This window comes from Pseudopodoces humilis, chromosome 3 (genome assembly GCF_049639895.1).
Source record: "Pseudopodoces humilis isolate 2021_Gansu_Grassland_sample_001 chromosome 3, ASM4963989v1, whole genome shotgun sequence".
NCBI lineage: Eukaryota > Metazoa > Chordata > Aves > Passeriformes > Paridae > Pseudopodoces > Pseudopodoces humilis.
In genome coordinates this window covers 108,362,583-108,384,462 of record NC_142202.1, presented here as the reverse complement: position 1 = coordinate 108,384,462, position 21,880 = coordinate 108,362,583, and the positions used below count along the sequence as shown (strand labels likewise).

At 45.0% G+C, this 21,880-nt stretch overlaps 5 protein-coding genes across 5 annotated transcripts; all 5 read right to left on the bottom strand.

Moving 5' to 3' along the window:
• Nucleotides 1–423: 423 nt before the first annotated feature.
• Nucleotides 424–1,386, bottom strand: LOC102106130 (taste receptor type 2 member 2-like). The gene has a single exon (XM_014257628.1). The coding sequence runs from the start codon at nt 1,384–1,386 to the stop codon at nt 424–426; it is 963 nt and encodes a 320-aa protein (XP_014113103.1).
• Nucleotides 1,387–4,041: 2,655 nt separating this feature from the next.
• Nucleotides 4,042–4,860, bottom strand: LOC148184722 (taste receptor type 2 member 9-like). The gene has a single exon (XM_088053312.1). The coding sequence runs from the start codon at nt 4,858–4,860 to the stop codon at nt 4,042–4,044; it is 819 nt and encodes a 272-aa protein (XP_087909438.1).
• Nucleotides 4,861–8,754: 3,894 nt separating this feature from the next.
• On the bottom strand, nt 8,755–9,708 carry LOC102112634 (taste receptor type 2 member 2-like). Its single transcript, XM_005528755.2, has one exon. It carries the CDS (start codon nt 9,706–9,708, stop codon nt 8,755–8,757), a length of 954 nt encoding a protein of 317 aa, XP_005528812.2.
• A 3,646-nt stretch (nt 9,709–13,354) lies between these two features.
• On the bottom strand, nt 13,355–14,308 carry LOC148184721 (taste receptor type 2 member 9-like). The gene has a single exon (XM_088053318.1). The coding sequence runs from the start codon at nt 14,306–14,308 to the stop codon at nt 13,355–13,357; it is 954 nt and encodes a 317-aa protein (XP_087909444.1).
• Nucleotides 14,309–19,634: 5,326 nt separating this feature from the next.
• Nucleotides 19,635–20,588, bottom strand: LOC148184720 (taste receptor type 2 member 9-like). The gene has a single exon (XM_088053307.1). It carries the CDS (start codon nt 20,586–20,588, stop codon nt 19,635–19,637), a length of 954 nt encoding a protein of 317 aa, XP_087909433.1.
• Between the last annotated feature and the right edge of the window lie 1,292 nt (nt 20,589–21,880).

The window sequence follows — 21,880 nt, the reverse complement described above, 5'->3', positions numbered from 1 at the left end:
GCAGAAAGAAAGGAAAACCAAAATAGACATAAAACCTGCAGTTAATTTCAGTTGTTTCAATCAGAAAATGCCAGAGCATTTGAGGCAGGTTGGCAGTATTGTTATTGTCCTTTTGCATCCAGGCCCTGTACCAAGACTAAATAGATTATTATAAATTAGCATAATTATAATAATTTATAATTATTATAAGTTATTGACAATAATCAAACTCAAAGAATAACCTAAATGAAATTATACTTGAAGATACATAATATAAGTCACATTAATTTACTTAGCGGTATTTGAATATATATTCTTAATCTCAGTCATAAGAACATTTCTATCATCTGTAGTGCTTGGAGCATTGCATTAGAGATTAAACTACTTGTTTTCTATAATAAAATATTACCATTTTTGAATGGGCTCCAGATTTTATTACAGTTCCTAACTCATGCAATCCTTACACTTCACAAATCTTTCTAAGGGAAGAATCTTTAGCAGTGTCATTTCTAATTTGGGATTGCTAAAAATCAGAATAAGGGAGTGAACACCTGGAAAAGTGTACTGAAATACTAAAATGAGAAATGACATATGACTTCTCTTCTTTGTGACATAAACCATATTTAAGACCAAACATACAAAGTTGATGCTGTACATCACTAAGAAAGAGAGAATAGATTTCATGGCTCTGATGTGGGCATCCATGCTGAGGTCCTTCATGGAGTTTTTCTGCATCTTGCGTTTGTGTGTCCAGAGGGAAAAGAGAAGGAAAACAGCAGAGAAGATGACTGCCATGAATGAAGCAGCATATCCAAATCCACTGAGAAAAAAAGAAGGGAAGAAATGTTTATCCATTTTGATACTTGGTTTCCCAAAATTTCCTTGTTCGGTGGAATTGCAGTTGTTGCAGTGCGGTTTATCAGCGATGTCGTAGGCAATGATGCCAATAGTCAAAGCTAAAATCCCTGACCCCAACAAGAGCCAAGGCACCATCCTGTCAATTTTTACTTTCAAGTAGATGAAGAAGCTGTTCCTGAAATTGGCAATTTTTATACAATAAAACCCACAAAGACAGGCTGAAAACCACAAGTTGGAATGATCAAAAAAGGCTTTAAAAAATATAGCTAGTTGAAGTATGGGGCGAACATAAAGGTAATTGGGATAAATAAATGAAAGAAATAAATATGCCCATGAGATGCACAAAGAGCAAAACCTGGAGGATCCCAGCAGCAGCAAGATCTTCTCATTAGAGTTCAGGCTTTTCTTTTTGACCCAGGCAATGCAAAGCACACAAACGATGAAAGCGTTTATCCACATGCCAGCAAACACCTCCAGGGTGACGATGGCCACAGTGGTGGCCCCGTATGAAGTGACATTGGATTGCTGTGGAGAGTGACAAGCTTCCATGCTGCGAGCTGGGGAGCAGAGCTGTGCTGGCCAAGGGGCTGTGGCAGCAGTGCCTGAGGCAGGTCAGTGGCTGCTGTTGCTGGAGTGTCAGGGATGGCAAGAGGAGCTTTATAGAGCTGCTGCTGCTGCTGCTGCTGCTGGTGCTGCTGCTGGTGCTGCTGGGGGGGATTTTGGTGCCGCTGCTGTGGGGAGCAGGGCAGGTGCAGGGATGTAAATGTGCTGGGTATCCCCTTACCCGGAGCCAGTGTCACTCTTGACTATTTGAATGTTGCTTCAGGGGGGCTGTGTTGGGTGACACAAACAGCCGAGATGTTTTTCTGCGGTGGAGAGTGTTGTGCATTTGAGAGTGAGCCCTGTTTGATCAAGGTCAGGCTCCAGGATCTGGGCTCCTCTGTCCCTTCCTTTACCTGTGATGATCATGCAGAGCCCTGGCTGTGCTCAGCAAGGAACGCTCAGGGGACTCACTGTCCTTTTCAGTCTGACAGTTGGGGTGCTGCAATGTTCAACCTCGATGCTGGAAAAGTGGAGTTTATTTTGATCCTTCCCAGGCACTGATGTCCATGTTTGTTTTATCAATGGCATTACCTTGAGAGTAAGTGAAGTGTTGAATAGAGTGAACTATTTCATGTTTCACCTGCTGTGGAGGGGTGATCTTAGGGAGCAGCCAGCCCCCACGCAGCTGCTCCTTCCCTCTCACAGATAAACAGGGGGTGAAACATAGGATGGAAAAGCTGATGGGCTGAGATAGAGGCAGGGAGATCACTCACCCTTTATGCTCACAGACAAAGCTAACTTGACATGAGGAAAAGGAATTTAATTTATTTAACTGTTGAAAGTAAAGTAGGATGATGAGAAGCAAATGGAAAACACAACCTGCTGCCTTCGCCACCCTTTCAAGCCAGGCTCAACCTCACTCCTTCATCCTCAGCTCCTCCACCTCCTCCCCCACAGCCACACAGGGGGAAGTAGAATAGGGATTGCAGCTAGCTCTTAACAAATTGTCTCCTCCACTCCTTCCTCCTCAAGGCCTTCCCCTGATCCAGAACCAAACCTGGGTGTTTCACTGAGCCAGAGTGCACTGGGAAAAGGCAATGTCATCAGCAGGTCAGAGCAGGCCAGGAGAGCAGTGACACAGAGCAGGGAATGCTGTCCTTGCAGGCAGAGAGGACACGCAGGGCTGGAGAGGGAAGGGGGCTCTGCAGCCCCTGAGCTCCCTGGGGCCGTTCCTGCCTCGCTCTTTGTGCATCAGTGACACCTCTGGGGGGTGCCAGGGCTCAGCGTGTTCACACAGAGCTACCAGCCACTGCCAGACAGTGATACAGCCCATAATATATCACAGAGCACAGGGCCACAGCAGAAAGAAAGGAAAACCAAAACAGAGATAAAACCTGTTTATTGCTGCCATTTCATTCAGGGAATTCCCAAACATTTGTGACATCTTTGCAGTATTGCTCTTCCTTGTTTTGCAGCCAATTTGTGTACCAGTGTTGCATATTTTTCTGTTACATTAAGAGTATAGAAATTTGGCAGAAAATGAACCTATGCTGGTCCTCTGGGCTCAAAGGGCTGGGATGCAGCTCAGCTTCATTTCTGATTATTTCAAATTCAGCATCTAAGTCTTGCCATGTCCAATGAGAACTTTCACAGTCACAGCATCACAAATAATGCATTTTATTGTAGAAATACATATTTGGACTTGCTACTAAGAAACACAATCGCCGCATGAAGTCTAAATATATTTCATAAAAACTCAAAACAAAAGTGCAATGGGTAAATCATTGAGCACAACTTCACCATCCGTTAGGCCTATAAACAGAATTTCACCAGGGTACAATCTGACACAGTCGAAAGAGCAAATCTTTACAAAAGGTGTTCCCTGCTTTGGAGAGCACAGCACTCCTGCTGTCCTGTCTGCACAGTGGGGTCATATTGCCATCCTGTGCCAGGCAGGATTTCTAATGCCAAATGTCTGCTTTTGGGAGAAGTGCAAAAGTGGAAGGTGAGGCTGCAGTCAAAATACCCAGTTTCTGCCATGATAAATGGTGGTGAGCAGGCAGCTGATGGGGAAATGAGGGATACCAAGGGCTCTGATTGCAAAGGCTGTGAGTCTTGGGCAGGGGCTGAACACTTCATTAGCATCACTACCTCTTCCACCGGGCTCAGGCAGAGGTAAGGGGCCTCTGCCTGATAATCCCTCACCCCTCCAGCAGACACTCATGCCCACATGAATCCTCTCACCACACAGGGGGACAGGCATCATTCCTACAATCAGGGCAAAATGACTTTGTTAAGAACTAAAATATAGCTCAAGGATTTAGCTAAATCTAAATACAATAATAATATCTTGAACTCACAATAATTCAGCTCAATAGATATGAATGATGTTTTCTGAACTGAGATGTTGAAGAGTGAACATTGGTATCATCTACACTGCCTGGAGAGCTGCATTAGAAGTTAAACTACTTCTTTTCTATGGTGGAAGAACAACATTTTGCATGAGCTCCAGCTTTTATCACAGTTCCTACTTCATAGAAAAGTCACACTTCAGACAGGAGAGGATCTTTAGCAGTGCCTTTTCCAGCTTGGGATTGCTGAAAATCAGAATAAGGGAATGAACTCCCGGAAAAGCACACAAATATATGTATATAAGAAGTCTCATAAGATTTTCTTCTTCATGGCATAAATTATTGTTGAGATCAAACATACAAAGTTGATGCTGTACATCACTAAGAAGGAGAGAATAGATTTCATGGCTCTGATGTGAGCATCCATGCTGAGGTCCGTCATGGAGTTTTTCTGCATCTTGCGTTTGTGTGTCCAGAGGGAAAAGAGAAGGAAAACAGCAGAGAAGATGACTGCCATGAATGAAGCAGCATATCCAAATCCAGTGAGAAAAAAAGAAGGGAAAAAATTTTTATTTACTCTGATCCTTGCTTCCCAAAAACTGCTGAGGCAGGTGAAAGTGAGGTTGTTATTCGGCAGAGTTTCAGTGAGGTGATAGACAATGATGCTGATGGACGAGGCTAAAATCTCTGACCCCAACAAGAACCAGGGCACCATCCTGTCAATTTTTACTTTCAGGTAGATGAAGAAGCTGTTCCTGAAATTGGCAATTTTTATACAATAAAACCCACAAAGACAGGCTGAAACCAACAAGTTGGAGTGGTTAAAAAAGGTTGTAAAAGACGAAATTAATTGAAGTATGGGGGGAACATAAAGGTAATTGGGATGAATTATTAAAAGGAAGTGGTATATCCATAAGAGGCATAAATAGGTAATCCTGGACCATCCCAGCAGCAGCAAGATCTTCTCATTAGAGTTCAGGCTTTTCTTTTTGACCCAGGCAATGCAAAGCACACAGACAATGAAAGCGTTTATCCACATGCCAGCAAACACCTCCAGGGTGACGATGGCCATAGTGGTGGCCCCATATGAAGTGACATTGGATTGCTGTGGAGAGTGACAAGCTTCCATGCTGCGAGCTGGGGAGCAGAGCTGTGCTGGCCAAGGGGCTGTGGCAGCAGTGCCTGAGGCAGGTCAGTGGCTGCTATTGCTGGAGTGTCAGGGATGGCAAGAGGAGCTTTATAGAGCTGCTGCTGCTGGTGCTGCTGCTGCTGGTGCTGCTGGGGGGGATTTTGGTGCCGCTGCTGTGGGGAGCAGGGCAGGTGCAGAGATGTAAATGTGCTGGGTATCCCCTTACCCGGGGCCAGTGTCACTCTTGACTATTTGAATGTTGCTTCAGGGGGCTGTGTTGGGTGACACAAACAGCCGAGATGTTTTTCTGCGGTGGAGAGTGTTGTGCATTTGAGAGTGAGCCCTGTTTGATCAGGGTCAGGCTCCAGGATATGGGGTCCTCTGTCCCTTTGTCATCTACAATGATCAAGTTTGTTTTTTATACTGTAATTCAAAAATATTATTTATTTTGCTAATTTTTGAGTTTGATGAATGTCAGAGCATTGCCTTGAGTGTATTTTAATTTCCTGATAGTGCATGTTGTCTACTTTATGCTTTATTGTGTGTTTCCTCCTCTCTGGTTTTGCTGACAAAACAGAAAACACTGTAGATTTTGGTGTGTTTTTTTTTTCTTTTCTCTTTTATTTTTTCTTCACTCCGTTATGTTTCTGAAAAAAATGGAAGTTATTTCTATTACAACTGGTGTGAAGATGACCTGTCTGTGCTGGGTCTGTACTCGTACATTAAATGAACATTTGTAGTCATTTCGGAATGTTCCTACCCAGTTCTGTGGCCCCACTTCGACCATTCAATCCACACTGCTGCTTTCTTTCACTCCCCTTTTTGTCATCTTCCTTCTCCCCTGCGAAGGCTGGAGAGGAGAATTCGAGGAACAAAAGGCAATGGTCATAGTTTAAGATGAGAACAATTTACGGCAAACAGCAATGAAATAAGAAAATGAACAGTAACAGTAACAGCAACACTACTGATGTCAGTGTACAAGAAAAGAAATTATTCACATGGTAATAACTTCTCAATGACGGACAATAACAAAAGGATCTTCCTCTCCCCAGAAGATAGACCCTTTCCCTTGGCCCCTCCTGCCCCCCTCAGTGAGGTAGTATAAAATAACCCTTGAGTACTGGCCCTGGCCTCTCCTGGCTACTGCAGAAAGTAACCCCGTCCTGGTCAGAACCAGGACAAAATGTTACAACAACAGGTCCACACTGTGGCTGTGGCTTGGAATCAGCTCTGTGTGGAGAATCTGGTACCTTAAAAAAATAAAGGTGTATCTACATCAGAGTCTCCAGTGCTGGGTTTTCAGATCAAGAAGATACGGATCAGGAGCCTGCTTTTTGTTCAAATCCAGCCCTCTCGCACTACTCAAGAAGAAGAAGGATTCTCCAAGCCATTGTATCTACCAGCTTATGTGGATTTTTTGGATGTCCTTGTGCATGTCAAAATGCATCAGACCGCTGATTTTATGCATATGGAGGGACACACAGCTGTATTGGGATCTGAGAGACATCACACAGACTGCGTTGCTTCCATCTGAGCTTGGTTTAGGATGAACATCTTCCCTCTCCAGAATCCTTGTCTTCCTTCTTTATTACTGAAAATCCCAAATGATTAGCCTTGGTTAGCTAATTGCTTAGGCTATTAGTTGTCCAGTTTCTTCTGAGCAAATCCATTCCATCCATAACTGAACTTCAATGACCAGAATGACACAATTGTTTCAGGATACAATGCTGGAAAACAAAATGAAATCTCAGGGCAAATGTTACAAACTGGTTATGGAAATATTAATTCAACTCCAAATCCTTCTTAGCTACAGAAGGTGGATTGGCATGTTATAAAGTGGCATTAATTATTTGTTAGCTTGTTTCTGGGCAGTTGCTGTTTAAGGAGAGTTGGGTAGTTTGGTGAGACGGCCTGCTAGAATGTGTGGTCTGTCACACAGACATTCTCAAAGAAATTCTCAAAGAAAATTCTCAAAAAAGAGATATTGCAGTGGTTGAGAGGTTGCTCTGGCCTAAATGGTTCTATCCCTCAATTCAGAAGCAGGAAGGAAGCTTTTTGAAGGTGAGATGAGAAATGCACACCTGGCATGAGGTATAACGACCCTCTGAACCTGAGCTGGTAAAATAAATGACTAGTTCAGGTTCTGCTCTGTTCATGCTGGTGTGAAGGAAACTTTCCTGTCTCGCTACCCTGGAGGCCTTCTGACACTCATGCGCCACCACCAGAGATTGTCACTGCTGGGACCAAAGCCCTTTCACAGTGGGCAGCTGGCCCACTCCACTGCCTTCACACACCACACTCAGCGCCAGGTTTCCTCACCAGCTTGGCACTGGGTTTCCCACAGTAGAGTCTCAGACCTCCGGATCTTTAAAGCAGTTTAATCATGGCACAGCAACTCAGAAGCAGCTCAAGCTGGGTGCCTCTGAGGAAGTAACCCAAACAATTGGATCCCTGGGATTTTGAGTCCTTCCAGCCCATGCACATGATGATTGGAGTGTCCTAAGTGTTCAGTCACCTGGCTGGTGCCACAGGTCCCTGTACCCCTTGCTGTGCAAGGGTTGACACCAGAGTTGGGACTCCCAGTGCTTCCCCACAATCTGCAGCTCACATTGCAGCTGCTCACTGAGCTATCTGCACTGAATGTATTCCTCCACACTGGAACTATTTCACATTTCCAGGCCCTGTCATGGTGAGTTGACCTTGAGCAGCTCTCAGAGCTACACTCAGTCACTCCTTCACTCTCACTCTGGAGCAGCACAGGGGTGAAAAATAAGATGCAACTGCTCATGAGTCAAGATAAAGACAGGGAAATCACTCACCAGTTATTCTCTCAGACAAGTTCTTCTCTCAGACAAAGCAGACTCAACACAGGGAAAATCAATTTAATTTATTGCCTATTGAAAACAGAGTAGGATGATGTAGAACACACACAAAACTAGAATATTTTATCTTCACCCCCCAGTAATCTCAGGCTCACTTTAACTCATTCTGAGGTTCTCTACCACCTCCTCTCCTCAGCAGCACAAGAGGACAGGGAATGGATGTTGTAGTCAGTCAGTATTGGGTCCATGGAGTGCTTAGAACTGGCTTTCCCCAGCATGGGACAGCCTTGGCCTTGCCCCTTTGAGACCCCACAGGCCCTCAGCTGCAGCAGCTGACCCAGGCACCCCATACATCTTCTCATCAGTGATTGTGACATTGTTCCTCGCTGCACCTTGTACAAAACCCACATTCCTGGGTGTTTCACTGAGCCAGAGTGCACTGGGAAAAGGCAATGTCATCAGCAGGTCAGAGCAGGCCAGGAGAGCAGTGACACAGAGCAGGGAATGCTGTCCTTGCAGGCAGAGAGGACACGCAGGGCTGGAGAGGGAAGGGGGCTCTGCAGCCCCTGAGCTCCCTGGGGCCGTTCCTGCCTCGCTCTTTGTGCATCAGTGACACCTCTGGGGGGTGCCAGGGCTCAGCGTGTTCACACAGAGCTACCAGCCACTGCCAGACAGTGATACAGCCCATAATATATCACAGAGCACAGGGCCACAGCAGAAAGAAAGGAAAACCAAAACAGAGATAAAACCTGTTGTTTCATTAAGTCATTTCAATCAGTGAAAATCAAAACATTTGAGGCAGGTTTTCAGCATGATTATTGCTCTTTTGCATCCAGCCCCTGTACAAGGTCTAAATGACTCTGCTATTGACAATAATTTAACTCCAAATGCTGTTTTAATTAAATGCAAATAATGATTTATTTACCTCATAATAATATTAGTTCAAAGAATTTGAAATAGATATAGCTGAACATGTCTAAGATCTATACTGCATGGAGAGTTGCAATGAAAATTAATTTAACTTATTTTCTCTAAAGATATTTTGCATGAGCTACAGCTTTTGTTACAGTTTCTACTTCATGCAAACCTTGCACATCACACTGGGAAGAATGTTAAGCAGTGCCTTTTCCAACTTGGGATTGCTGAAAATCAGAATAAGGGAGTGAACACCAGGATAAGCATGTTGAAATAAGTAAACAAGAAATCGAATGTGATTTTCGTGTGCTGTTGAATAAATTAGAGTCAAGATGAAAAACATAAAGTTGATGCTGTACATCACTAAGAAGGAAAGAATAGATTTCATGGCTCTGATGTGGGCATCCATGCTGAGATCCTTCATGGAGTTTTTCTGCATCTTGCGTTTGTGTGTCCAGAGGGAAAAGAGAAGGAAAACAGCAGCAAAGATGACTGCCATGAATGAAGCAGCATGTAAAAAGCCAGTGAGAAAATTAATAGGGTAAAAATGTTCCTCTATTCTGATAGTTGATTTAAAAATTCTTCCTTGGCAGGTGAAATTGAGGTTTTTACAGATAGCTTCATCAATAGTGATGTAGACGAGAATTCCAATAAACAGGGAGAAAATAACTGACCCCAACAAGAGCCAAGGCACCATCCTGTCAATTTTTACTTTCAAGCAGGTGAAGAAGCTGTTCCTGAAATTGGCAATTTTTATACAATAAAACCCACAAAGACAGGCTGAAAACCACAAGTTGGAAGAAAAAAAAAAGCTATATGCACCTTCAGTTAGTTGAAGTATGGGATGAATCAGAAGGCAGTATGGGTAAATGTTTGAGAGAAAATAATATATCCATGAGAAGCACAAACAGCAAAACCTGGAACATCCCAGCAGCAGCAAGATCTTCTCATTAGAGTTCAGGCTTTTCTTTTTGACCCAGGCAATGCAAAGCACACAAACGATGAAAGCGTTTATCCACATGCCAGCAAACACCTCCAGGGTGACGATGGCCACAGTGGTGGCCCCGTATGAAGTGACATTGGATTGCTGTGGAGAGTGACAAGCTTCCATGCTGCGAGCTGGGGAGCAGAGCTGTGCTGGCCAAGGGGCTGTGGCAGCAGTGCCTGAGGCAGGTCAGTGGCTGCTATTGCTGGAGTGTCAGGGATGGCAAGAGGAGCTTTATAGAGCTGCTGCTGCTGCTGCTGCTGCTGCTGGTGCTGCTGGGGGGGATTTTGGTGCCGCTGCTGTGGGGAGCAGGGCAGGTGCAGGGATGTAAATGTGCTGGGTATCCCCTTACCCGGGGCCAGTGTCACTCTTGACTATTTGAATGTTGCTTCAGGGGGGCTGTGTTGGGTGACACAAACAGCCGAGATGTTTTTCTGTGGTGGAGAGTGTTGTGCATTTGAGAGTGAGCCCTGTTTGATCAAGGTCAGGCTCCATGATCTGGGCTCCTCTGTCCCTTCCTTTACCTGTGATGATCATGCAGAGCCCTGGCTGTGCTCAGCATGGCACGCTCAGGGGACTCACTGTCCTTTTCAGTCTGACAGTTGGGGTGCTGCAATGTTCAACCTCGATGCTGGAAAAGTGGAGTTTATTTTGATCCTTCCCAGGCATTGATATCCATGTTTGTTTTATCAATGACATTACCTTGAGAGTAAGTGAAGAGCCATGTAGAGGGGCAGGTGAGGGGAGACACAGAAAGCAAAGCTGGAATTTTTACAGGTTTAATTTGAATCGTATGGAGGAAAAGAGTAAAAATCGGGACATGTCCTAGTGTCAGGGTTCCAGTCTCATCTGCTGATGATGGGAAAGTGAGCTCATAAGGACGACACCATGCGGGGTTTCCCGCACACTACAGTGCCCTAAAGCTTCCAAAGTAATTGAAATCCTGAAAGCTGTGAGGTTTTTAGCAGGGAAGTTGTGTTCAGCTCTGTAGGCCCCATGCACTTTGGGTTATTCGAGGACCTGTCACATTTGGCCTTGCACATCAGGACCACAGGAGCCAAGGAGATCTCGTCTGATGCTGTGGTGGAACCAGGACAATGAAACCCCAGCAAGGAGCTCTATGGCTACAGGAAATGAAGCACCAGCATTTTCTGTCTTCAGAATGATGAGAGCCATGTTTTCTGTGGGATATAAGTGCCAGAAGTATGTTACATGAACATCATAGCACATGCTCCTAATTGCACTTTTTATCTATTATTTTTGGCAAAAGTAAAGGCTCTGGAGTGTAACCCAGAGCAATTTCCCTACTGTGGCAGCACTGGGGAGCCATTCCCATTGATTTCTGACATCTCTCAGCTTCTCCAGGCTGGACACATCCTGCATCTGTCCCCATGGGCTGTGCAGGGTGGCTGTAGTGATGGACACCCTGTCCCCTCCAGTGCCAGCTCAGTGGGGTTGGTGCACAGGACAGGGATTCTGAGCTGGGTGTCACATTGTCAGGGATTCACAGAAATGGAAGAAGGGATCTGCAGCAGGGTTTGCAGGGGCTGTGGTGTTTTGTGTGGTAGCACATGCAAGGTGCTGGATTTGCCTGTAGAGTCTTGTGGCATGTGAGGTTGTGAGGGATGATGTTGTCCTGGATGCAGGGAATAAGATGGATCTTCCAGAGCATTCCTGTGAAAATGATCAGGAGTGTCAGGTTAAGGGATGAAGTGCATGAGCAGCAGGAGGGGATGAAGGGAGGTGTGTTTGTTCCTGTATTTCCTTTCACTGGGGAGTTGTGTCCAAAAGAGATGCTTAGGATCTGCCTGTGGACCTGAGCTGGTGACAGAAGTGACCACTTCAGGTTCTGCTGTGCCCATGCTGGAAGTATTTTGTGTTTCACCTGCTGTGGAGGGGTGATCTTAGGGAGCAGCCAGCTTCCACGCAGCTGCTCCTTCCCTCTCACAGATAAACAGGGGGTGAAGCATAGGATGGAAAAGCTGATGGGCTGAGATAGAGGCAGGGAGATCACTCACCCTTTATGCTCACAAACAAAGCTAACTTGACATGAGGAAAAGGAATTTAATTTATTTAACTGTTGAAAGTAAAGTAGGATGATGAGAAGCAAATGGAAAACACAACCTGCTGCCTTCGCCACCCTTTCAAGCCAGGCTCAACCTCACTCCTTCATCCTCAGCTCCTCCACCTCCTCCCCCACAGCCACACAGGGGGAAGTAGAATAGGGATTGCAGCCAGCTCTTAACAAGTTGTCTCCTCCACTCCTTCCTCCTCAAGGCCTTCCCCTGATCCAGAACCAAACCTGGGTGTTTCACTGAGCCAGAGTGCACTGGGAAAAGGCAATGTCATCAGCAGGTCAGAGCAGGCCAGGAGAGCAGTGACACAGAGCAGGGAATGCTGTCCTTGCAGGCAGAGAGGACACGCAGGGCTGGAGAGGGAAGGGGGCTCTGCAGCCCCTGAGCTCCCTGGGGCCGTTCCTGCCTCGCTCTTTGTGCATCAGTGACACCTCTGGGGGGTGCCAGGGCTCAGCGTGTTCACACAGAGCTACCAGCCACTGCCAGACAGTGATACAGCCCATAATATATCACAGAGCACAGGGCCACAGCAGAAAGAAAGGAAAACCAAAATAGAGATAAAACCTGTTTATTGCTGCCATTTCATTCAGGGAATTCCCAAACATGTGTGGCAGCTTTGCAGTATTGCTCTTCCTTGTTTTGCAGCCAATTTGTGTACCAGTGTTGCATATTTTTCTGTTACATTAAGAGTATAGAAATTTGGCAGAAAATGAACCTATGCTGGTCCTCTGGGCTCAAAGGGCCGGGATGCAGCTCAGCTTCATTTCTGATTATTTCAAATTCAGCATCTAAGTCTTGCCATGTCCAATGAGAACTTTCACAGTCACAGCATCACAAATAATGCATTTTATTGTAGAAATACACATTTGAACATGCTACTAAGAAATACACTCACTGCATGAAGTCTAAATATATTTCATAAAAACTCAAAACAAAAGTTCAATGGGTAACTCATTGAGTACAACTTCACCATCATTTAGGCCTATAAACAGAATTTCACCAGGGTACAATCTGACACAGTCGAAAGAGCAAATCTTTACAAAAGGTGTTCCCTGCTTTGGAGAGCACAGCACTCCTGCTGTCCTGTCTGCACAGTGGGGTCATATTGCCATCCTGTGCCAGGCAGGATTTCTAATGCCAAATGTCTGCTTTTGGGAGAAGTGCAAAAGTGGAAGGTGAGGCTGCAGTCAAAATACCCAGTTTCTGCCATGATAAATGGTGGTGGGCAGGCAGCTGATGGGGAAATGAGGGATATCAAGGGCTCTGATTGCAAAGGCTGTGAGTCTTGGGCAGGGGCTGAACACTTCATTAGCATCACTCCCTCTTCCACCGGGCTCAGGCAGAGGTAAGTGGCCTCTGCCTGATAATCCCTCACCCCTCCAGCAGACACTCATGCCCACATGAATCCTCTCACCACACAGGGGGACAGGCATCATTCCTACAATCGGGGCTGAATGACTATGTTAAGAACTAAAATATAGCTCAAGGATTTAGCTAAATCTAAATACAATAATAATATCTTGAACTCACAATAATTCAGCTCAATAGATATGAATGATGTTTTCTGAACTGAGATGTTGAAGAGTGAACATTGGTATCATCTACACTGCCTGGAGAGCTGCATTAGAAGTTAAACTACTTCTTTTCTATGGTGGAAGAACAACATTTTGCATGAGCTCCAGCTTTTATCACAGTTCCTACTTCATAGAAAAGTCACACTTCAGACAGGAGAGGATCTTTAGCAGTGCCTTTTCCAGCTTGGGATTGCTGAAAATCAGAATAAGGGAATGAACTCCTGGAAAAGCAAACAGATATATGGATATAAGAAGTCTCATAGTATTTTCATCCTCCATGTTATAAATTATTGTTGAGACCAAACATACAAAGTTGATGCTGTACATCACTAAGAAGGAGAGAATAGATTTCATGGCTCTGATGTGGGCATCCATGCTGAGGTCCTTCATGGAGTTTTTCTGCATCTTGCGTTTGTGTGTCCAGAGGGAAAAGAGAAGGAAAACAGCAGAGAAGATGACTGCCATGAATGAAGCAGCATATCCAAATCCAGTGAGAAAAAAAGAAGGGAAAAATCTTTTATCCAGTCTAATACTTGGTTTCCAAAAATTACCGAGGCAGGTGAAATTGCTGTTGTTATTCGGCAGAGTTTCAGTGAGGTCATCGATAATGATGCCGACAGCCAAGGCTAAAATCTCTGACCCCAACAAGAACCAGGGCACCATCCTGTCAATTTTTACTTTCAAGCAGGTGAAGAAGCTGTTCCTGAAATTGGCAATTTTTATACAATAAAACCCACAAAGACAGGCTGAAACCAACAAGTTGGAATGATTAAAAAAGCTTGAAAAAGATGAAATTAATTGAAATATGGGGGGAACATAAAGGAAATCGGGATGAATTATTAAAAGGAATTCGTTTACCCATGAGAAGCCCAAACAACAAAACCTGGAGGATCCCAGCAGCAGCAAGATCTTCTCATTAGAGTTCAGGCTTTTCTTTTTGACCCAGGCAATGCAAAGCACACAAACAATGAAAGCGTTTATCCACATGCCAGCAAACACCTCCAGGGTGACGATGGCCACAGTGGTGGCCCCGTATGAAGTGACATTGGATTGCTGTGGAGAGTGACAAGCTTCCATGCTGCGAGCTGGGGAGCAGAGCTGTGCTGGCCAAGGGGCTGTGGCAGCAGTGCCTGAGGCAGGTCAGTGGCTGCTGTTGCTGGAGTGTCAGGGATGGCAAGAGGAGCTTTATAGAGCTGCTGCTGCTGCTGCTGCTGCTGCTGGTGCTGCTGGGGGGGATTTTGGTGCCGCTGCTGTGGGGAGCAGGGCAGGTGCAGGGATGTAAATGTGCTGGGTATCCCCTTACCCGGGGCCAGTGTCACTCTTGACTATTTGAATGTTGCTTCAGGGGGCTGTGTTGGGTGACACAAACAGCCGAGATGTTTTTCTGCGGTGGAGAGTGTTGTGCATTTGAGAGTGAGCCCTGTTTGATCAGGGTCAGGCTTCAGGATCTGGGCTCCTCTGTCCCTTCCTTTACCTGTGATGATCATGCAGAGCCCTGGCTGTGCTCAGCATGGCACGCTCAGGGGACTCACTGTCCTTTTCAGTCTGACAGTTGGGGTGCTGCAATGTTCAACCTCGATGCTGGAAAAGTGGAGTTTATTTTGATCCTTCCCAGGCATTGATATCCATGTTTGTTTTATCAATGACATTACCTTGAGAGTAAGTGAAGAGCCATGTAGAGGGGCAGGTGAGGGGAGACACAGAAAGCAAAGCTGGAATTTTTACAGGTTTAATTTGAATCGTATGGAGGAAAAGAGTAAAAATCGGGACATGTCCTAGTGCCAGGGTTCCAGTCTCATCTGCTGATGATGGGAAAGTGAGCTCATAAGGATGACACCATGCGGGGTTTCCCGCACACTACAGTGCCCTAAAGCTTCCAAAGTAATTGAAATCCTGAAAGCTGTGAGGTTTTTAGCAGGGAAGTTGTGTTCAGCTCTGTAGGCCCCATGCACTTTGGGTTATTCGAGGACCTGTCACATTTGGCCTTGCACATCAGGACCACAGGAGCCAAGGAGATCTCGTCTGATGCTGTGGTGGAACCAGGACAATGAAACCCCAGCAAGGAGCTCTATGGCTACAGGAAATGAAGCACCAGCATTTTCTGTCTTCAGAATGATGAGAGCCATGTTTTCTGTGGGATATAAGTGCCAGAAGTATGTTACATTGTCGTGGTTTTAAACCAATAACTAAGAAATTTACTTATTTCTTGCTGTGAGATATGGATTAGAACAAGAGCAAAACAGGCATACAACTTAAAAGGAAAAAAAAAAAAGTTTATTGACAAACTACAATAAGAACACCAGAATAAACTTCCAGAAAAACCTTTTCATCCCCTATCTACCCACTATTCCCTTGTTCACATGACAAAAGAGACAAAACCTTTGGATCTTTGATGGTTAAAACCGTCCCAATTCTTGCTACAGTCTTTTCACCAGTCTTTATAGAGAAACAGAAGTTTCTTCCTGTTACTTTATGGAGTTTCTCACAAGAAAAACTATTTTTGTTATAGTTTTCCATTGCCCTAATGTTAGCTGCCCAGAACTGCTATTATTAGAGCCCACTCCTCCCATTTTCACATCACTCTGAAGTGTGTATGGGCCATGAGTCTAGGGATGGGATTTTAAGGATAAGTTATTCAAAGGCAAAAAGTCTTCTTCATCTGTTTCTGTGAGCTTCACTAGAAAACAGTTTTCTCATTGCCTCTCAAGGCTTCAAATCTTCCAGCACTTCACTGTACCATAATTACTCTACCTTTTTACTCAAAATTTACACTTTGAACACTCTATTCCTCCCTATTTACTGTCATGAATTAAAGGAGTGTTTTCAAGACCTTATTGTCCATTTCCATAGTTTTAACAGAAAGATATTTCAGCTTAATTAAAGCATCTTCTTAATTCTCTACCTTTTCTGAAGCTTCTTTTCTTTCCTGTCACTGGTAGTTTATAAAGTCTCTTTTCATGTTGATCACTCTCTTTTTCTCTGTCTGGATAAAAAGATTAATCCACAAGTCTCATCTGGGAAATGAAAGAGTTAAAATCTTGCCCAGGCTGTTGTAGGTAGCTCTGTGGCCCCGGCCGGTGCAGGAGCTGGAGCCGTCTGCGATGGAAAGTTCCTCACGGCTGCTCTGGAGAGTGCAGTCGCCGCACCCAGCCCGCTGCAGGTCCAGAGCCTCTCTCCTTCTTCACTCAGCAGTTTCTAGTGAATTTAGTTACAGCAAAAAACCTGCAGCCGAGCCAGAGATCGGCTCGGCCCAGCCCGGCCAGAGCCCGGAGAAAACCTTCCGCAGGGCCCGCATCTCCCAGCCGGGAGACGCTGGGCCCAGCCCAGTCCCCGCCCGGCCGCATGGCCTGGGCAGGGAACGGGAGGCCTGGAGCTCTGCCACCCTTCCCAGCCAGGAAACGAAGAGAACCAAGAGAGCTGTGGTTTTACACTTTAAGGTAGGGTTCACAAGTTGATCCCACTTTTCAATGGCCTAAACTGCTGTCAATTCTCAGCAATGACCGATAATTGGTCAGGAGAAAAGACTCCAGGCAGTTCACAGCAACTTAAACTTTCTTAAAGGTAAAGTAACTCCATGACATTCCACCCCTTCAACTTGTGAACCCTTACCTAAAAAAATATCAATTATATTCAATATACAACTTAACACAATAAATTGACAGAAAAGAAGAAACAGAACATTCACTACTTTCCACCTCTAGACTTTCATTATCACTGCTATATATAAACTTAAGACAATCATGTTTTGCTCTTAATTAACCTTTTATCTCACAGTAACACTTAATGTAGTGGTCTAGATTTCCTAATTTTGTTTGCCCGCATTCTCCACCAAATACATGAACATCATAGCACATGCTCCTAACTGCGTTTTCTTTTTATTATTTTTTTTTTTCGGCAAAAGTAAAGGCTCTGGAGTGTAACCCAGAGCAATTTCCCTACTGTGGCAGCACTGGGGAGCCATTCCCATTGATTTCTGACATCTCTCAGCTTCTCCAGACTGGACACATCCTGCATCTGTCCCCATGGGCTGTGCAGGGTGGCTGTAGTGATGGACACCCTGTCCCCTCCAGTGCCAGCTCAGTGGGGTTGGTGCACAGGACAGGGATTCTGAGCTGGGTGTCACATTGTCAGGGATTCACAGAAATGGAAGAAGGGATCTGCAGCAGGGTTTGCAGGGGCTGTGGTGTTTTGTGTGGTAGCACATGCAAGGTGCTGGATTTGCCTGTAGAGTCTTGTGGCATGTGAGGTTGTGAGGGATGATGTTGTCCTGGATGCAGGGAATAAGATGGATCTTCCAGAGCATTCCTGTGAAAATGATCAGGAGTGTCAGGTTAAGGGATGAAGTGCATGAGCAGCAGGAGGGGATGAAGGGAGGTGTGTTTGTTCTTGTATTTCCTTTCACTGGGGAGTTGTGTCCAAAAGAGATGCTTAGGATCTGCCTGTGGACCTGAGCTGGTGACAGAAGTGACCACTTCAGGTTCTGCTGTGCCCATGCTGGAAGTATTTTGTGTTTCACCTGCTGTGGAGGGGTGATCTTAGGGAGCAGCCAGCTTCCACGCAGCTGCTCCTTCCCTCTCACAGATAAACAGGGGGTGAAGCATAGGATGGAAAAGCTGATGGGCTGAGATAGAGGCAGGGAGATCACTCACCCTTTATGCTCACAGACAAAGCTAACTTGACACGAGGAAAAGGAATTTAATTTATTTAACTGTTGAAAGTAAAGTAGGATGATGAGAAGCAAATGGAAAACACAACCTGCTGCCTTCGCCACCCTTTCAAGCCAGGCTCAACCTCACTCCTTCATCCTCAGCTCCTCCACCTCCTCCCCCACAGCCACACAGGGGGAAGTAGAATAGGGATTGCAGCCAGCTCTTAACAAGTTGTCTCCTCCACTCCTTCCTCCTCAAGGCCTTCCCCTGATCCAGAACCAAACCTGGGTGTTTCACCGAGCCAGAGTGCACTGGGAAAAGGCAATGTCATCAGCAGGTCAGAGCAGGCCAGGAGAGCAGTGACACAGAGCAGGGAATGCTGTCCTTGCAGGCAGAGAGGACACGCAGGGCTGGAGAGGGAAGGGGGCTCTGCAGCCCCTGAGCTCCCTGGGGCCGTTCCTGCCTCGCTCTTTGTGCATCAGTGACACCTCTGGGGGGTGCCAGGGCTCAGCGTGTTCACACAGAGCTACCAGCCACTGCCAGACAGTGATATAGCCCATAATATATCACAGAGCACAGGGCCACAGCAGAAAGAAAGGAAAACCAAAACAGAGATAAAACCTGTTTATTGCTGCCATTTCATTCAGGGAATTCCCAAACATGTGTGGCAGCTTTGCAGTATTGCTCTTCCTTGTTTTGCAGCCAATTTGTGTACCAGTGTTGCATATTTTTCTGTTACATTAAGAGTATAGAAATTTGGCAGAAAATGAACCTATGCTGGTCCTCTGGGCTCAAAGGGCCGGGATGCAGCTCAGCTTCATTTCTGATTATTTCAAACTCAGCGTGTAAATCCTGCCATGTCCAGTGAGAACTTTCACAGTCACAGCATCACAAATAATGCATTTTATTGTAGAAATACATATTTCGACTTGCTACTAAGAAATACACTCACTGCATGAAGTCTAAATATATTTCATAAAAACTCAAAACAAAAATGCAATGGGTAATTCATTGAGCACAACTTCACCATCCGTTAGGCCTATAAACAGAATTTCACCAGGGTACAATCTGACACAGTCGAAAGAGCAAATCTTTACAAAAGGTGTTCCCTGCTTTGGAGAGCACAGCACTCCTGCTGTCCTGTCTGCACAGTGGGGTCATATTGCCATCCTGTGCCAGGCAGGATTTCTAATGCCAAATGTCTGCTTTTGGGAGAAGTGCAAAAGTGGAAGGTGAGGCTGCAGTCAAAATACCCAGTTTCTGCCATGATAAATGGTGGTGGGCAGGCAGCTGATGGGGAAATGAGGGATATCAAGGGCTCTGATTGCAAAGGCTGTGAGTCTTGGGCAGGGGCTGAACACTTCATTAGCATCACTACCTCTTCCACCGGGCTCAGGCAGAGGTAAGGGGCCTCTGCCTGATAATCCTTCACCCCTCCAGCAGACACTCATGCCCACATGAATCCTCTCACCACACAGGGGGACAGGCATCATTCCTACAATCGGGGCTGAATGACTATGTTAAGAACTAAAATATAGCTCAAGGATTTAGCTAAATCTAAATACAATAATAATATCTTGAACTCACAATAATTCAGCTCAATAGATATGAATGATGTTTTCTGAACTGAGATGTTGAAGAGTGAACATTGGTATCATCTACACTGCCTGGAGAGCTGCATTAGAAATTAAACTACTTCTTTTCTATGGTGGAAGAACAACATTTTGCATGAGCTCCAGCTTTTATCACAGTTCCTACTTCATAGAAAAGTCACACTTCAGACAGGAGAGGATCTTTAGCAGTGCCTTTTCCAGCTTGGGATTGCTGAAAATCAGAATAAGGGAATGAACTCCTGGAAAAGCAAACAGATATATGGATATAAGAAGTCTCATAGTATTTTCATCCTCCATGTTATAAATTATTGTTGAGACCAAACATACAAAGTTGATGCTGTACATCACTAAGAAGGAGAGAATAGATTTCATGGCTCTGATGTGGGCATCCATGCTGAGGTCCTTCATGGAGTTTTTCTGCATCTTGCGTTTGTGTGTCCAGAGGGAAAAGAGAAGGAAAACAGCAGAGAAGATGACTGCCATGAATGAAGCAGCATATCCAAATCCAGTGAGAAAAAAAGAAGGGAAAAATCTTTTATCCAGTCTAATACTTGGTTTCCAAAAATTACCGAGGCAGGTGAAATTGCTGTTGTTATTCGGCAGAGTTTCAGTGAGGTCATCGATAATGATGCCGACAGCCAAGGCTAAAATCTCTGACCCCAACAAGAACCAGGGCACCATCCTGTCAATTTTTACTTTCAAGCAGGTGAAGAAGCTGTTCCTGAAATTGGCAATTTTTATACAATAAAACCCACAAAGACAGGCTGAAACCAACAAGTTGGAATGATTAAAAAAGCTTGAAAAAGATGAAATTAATTGAAATATGGGGGGAACATAAAGGAAATCGGGATGAATTATTAAAAGGAATTTGTTTACCCATGAGAAGCCCAAACAACAAAACCTGGAGGATCCCAGCAGCAGCAAGATCTTCTCATTAGAGTTCAGGCTTTTCTTTTTGACCCAGGCAATGCAAAGCACACAAACGATGAAAGCGTTTATCCACATGCCAGCAAACACCTCCAGGGTGACGATGGCCACAGTGGTGGCCCCATGTGAAGTGACATTGGATTGCTGTGGAGAGTGACAAGCTTCCATGCTGCGAGCTGGGGAGCAGAGCTGTGCTGGCCAAGGGGCTGTGGCAGCAGTGCCTGAGGCAGGTCAGTGGCTGCTGTTGCTGGAGTGTCAGGGATGGCAAGAGGAGCTTTATAGAGCTGCTGCTGCTGGTGCTGGTGCTGCTGCTGGTGCTGCTGGGGGGGATTTTGGTGCCGCTGCTGTGGGGAGCAGGGCAGGTGCAGGGATGTAAATGTGCTGGGTATCCCCTTACCCGGGGCCAGTGTCACTCTTGACTATTTGAATGTTGCTTCAGGGGGCTGTGTTGGGTGACACAAACAGCCGAGATGTTTTTCTGTGGTGGAGAGTGTTGTGCATTTGAGAGTGAGCCCTGTTTGATCAAGGTCAGGCTCCAGGATATGGGGTCCTCTGTCCCTTCCTTTACCTATCATGATCACTCAGAGTGGGGTTTGCACTGAGCAAAGCACAGCTAAGGCAATGAGATGAATAATCAAGTCTGGGAATTCTAATCTGGAAATATTCATATTGACCTGCTCTACCCTTTGTTTCTTGTCTCTTCCTACCAGTCCTAGCTCAGTACAGGACGAGAGCATATGCAGATATTTTCTAAGTAAAGTAGTTCAGAGCATTATCCTTGTCACTGTTTGATTTTAAGCACTGTTTTAAGTTTTAAATATTACAGGAGGAAAAAGAATATGGTGAAATTCTTTTAAAATCACAGGTATCTGTCCTTTATCTCTTTTTGTGGCTTTGAGCTTGAAGTTGACAACATTACAGATTATATTATAACATGCAGTAAAATTTTCCATTGGTATCTGAACAATGCCCTGGATATTCAGAAGCCTGCCTGTTTGTCTCAGCACTATCAGTTTATCTCATAAAGGATTATCTGTCTATGACCTTTGCCAAAATTACTCCTGTCAGGGCATTTTGCTAGCAGCCTCCTGCTCTTTCATCCAGCTGGGTATTTTTTATATATGCCTCCTATTTTTAATCATTATTTCTATCTAGAATTATAGATATTTATAATACTTTTAAAGCCGAGCAACTGCTGTTGTTATCCCCTGCTGTGTATTCTGAATGCTTAAGCTGTTAACCTGGAGGCATTTGACAAATTCAGTCTTGTGTTGATTTCAAGCTCTGGAATGGGAAACAGACTTACATAAAAATGGGGAAGCTGGATGTGTAATTTTTTTATTAAAAATGTGGTTGAGGCCTCTTTGATATGACAGTTTTTCCAGTTCAGGAGATACTTGTTTTCATTCTTGCTTTTATGAAGGACATAAATTTCAGCCACATTTCTGTCTGAGTTTATC

Coding starts and splice junctions, on each gene's coding strand:
- LOC148184720 (XM_088053307.1), bottom strand. CDS start 20,588: ATGGAAGCTTGTCACTCTCCACAGCAATCCAATGTCACTTCACATGGG.
- LOC148184722 (XM_088053312.1), bottom strand. CDS start 4,860: ATGGAAGCTTGTCACTCTCCACAGCAATCCAATGTCACTTCATATGGG.
- LOC148184721 (XM_088053318.1), bottom strand. CDS start 14,308: ATGGAAGCTTGTCACTCTCCACAGCAATCCAATGTCACTTCATACGGG.
- LOC102106130 (XM_014257628.1), bottom strand. CDS start 1,386: ATGGAAGCTTGTCACTCTCCACAGCAATCCAATGTCACTTCATACGGG.
- LOC102112634 (XM_005528755.2), bottom strand. CDS start 9,708: ATGGAAGCTTGTCACTCTCCACAGCAATCCAATGTCACTTCATACGGG.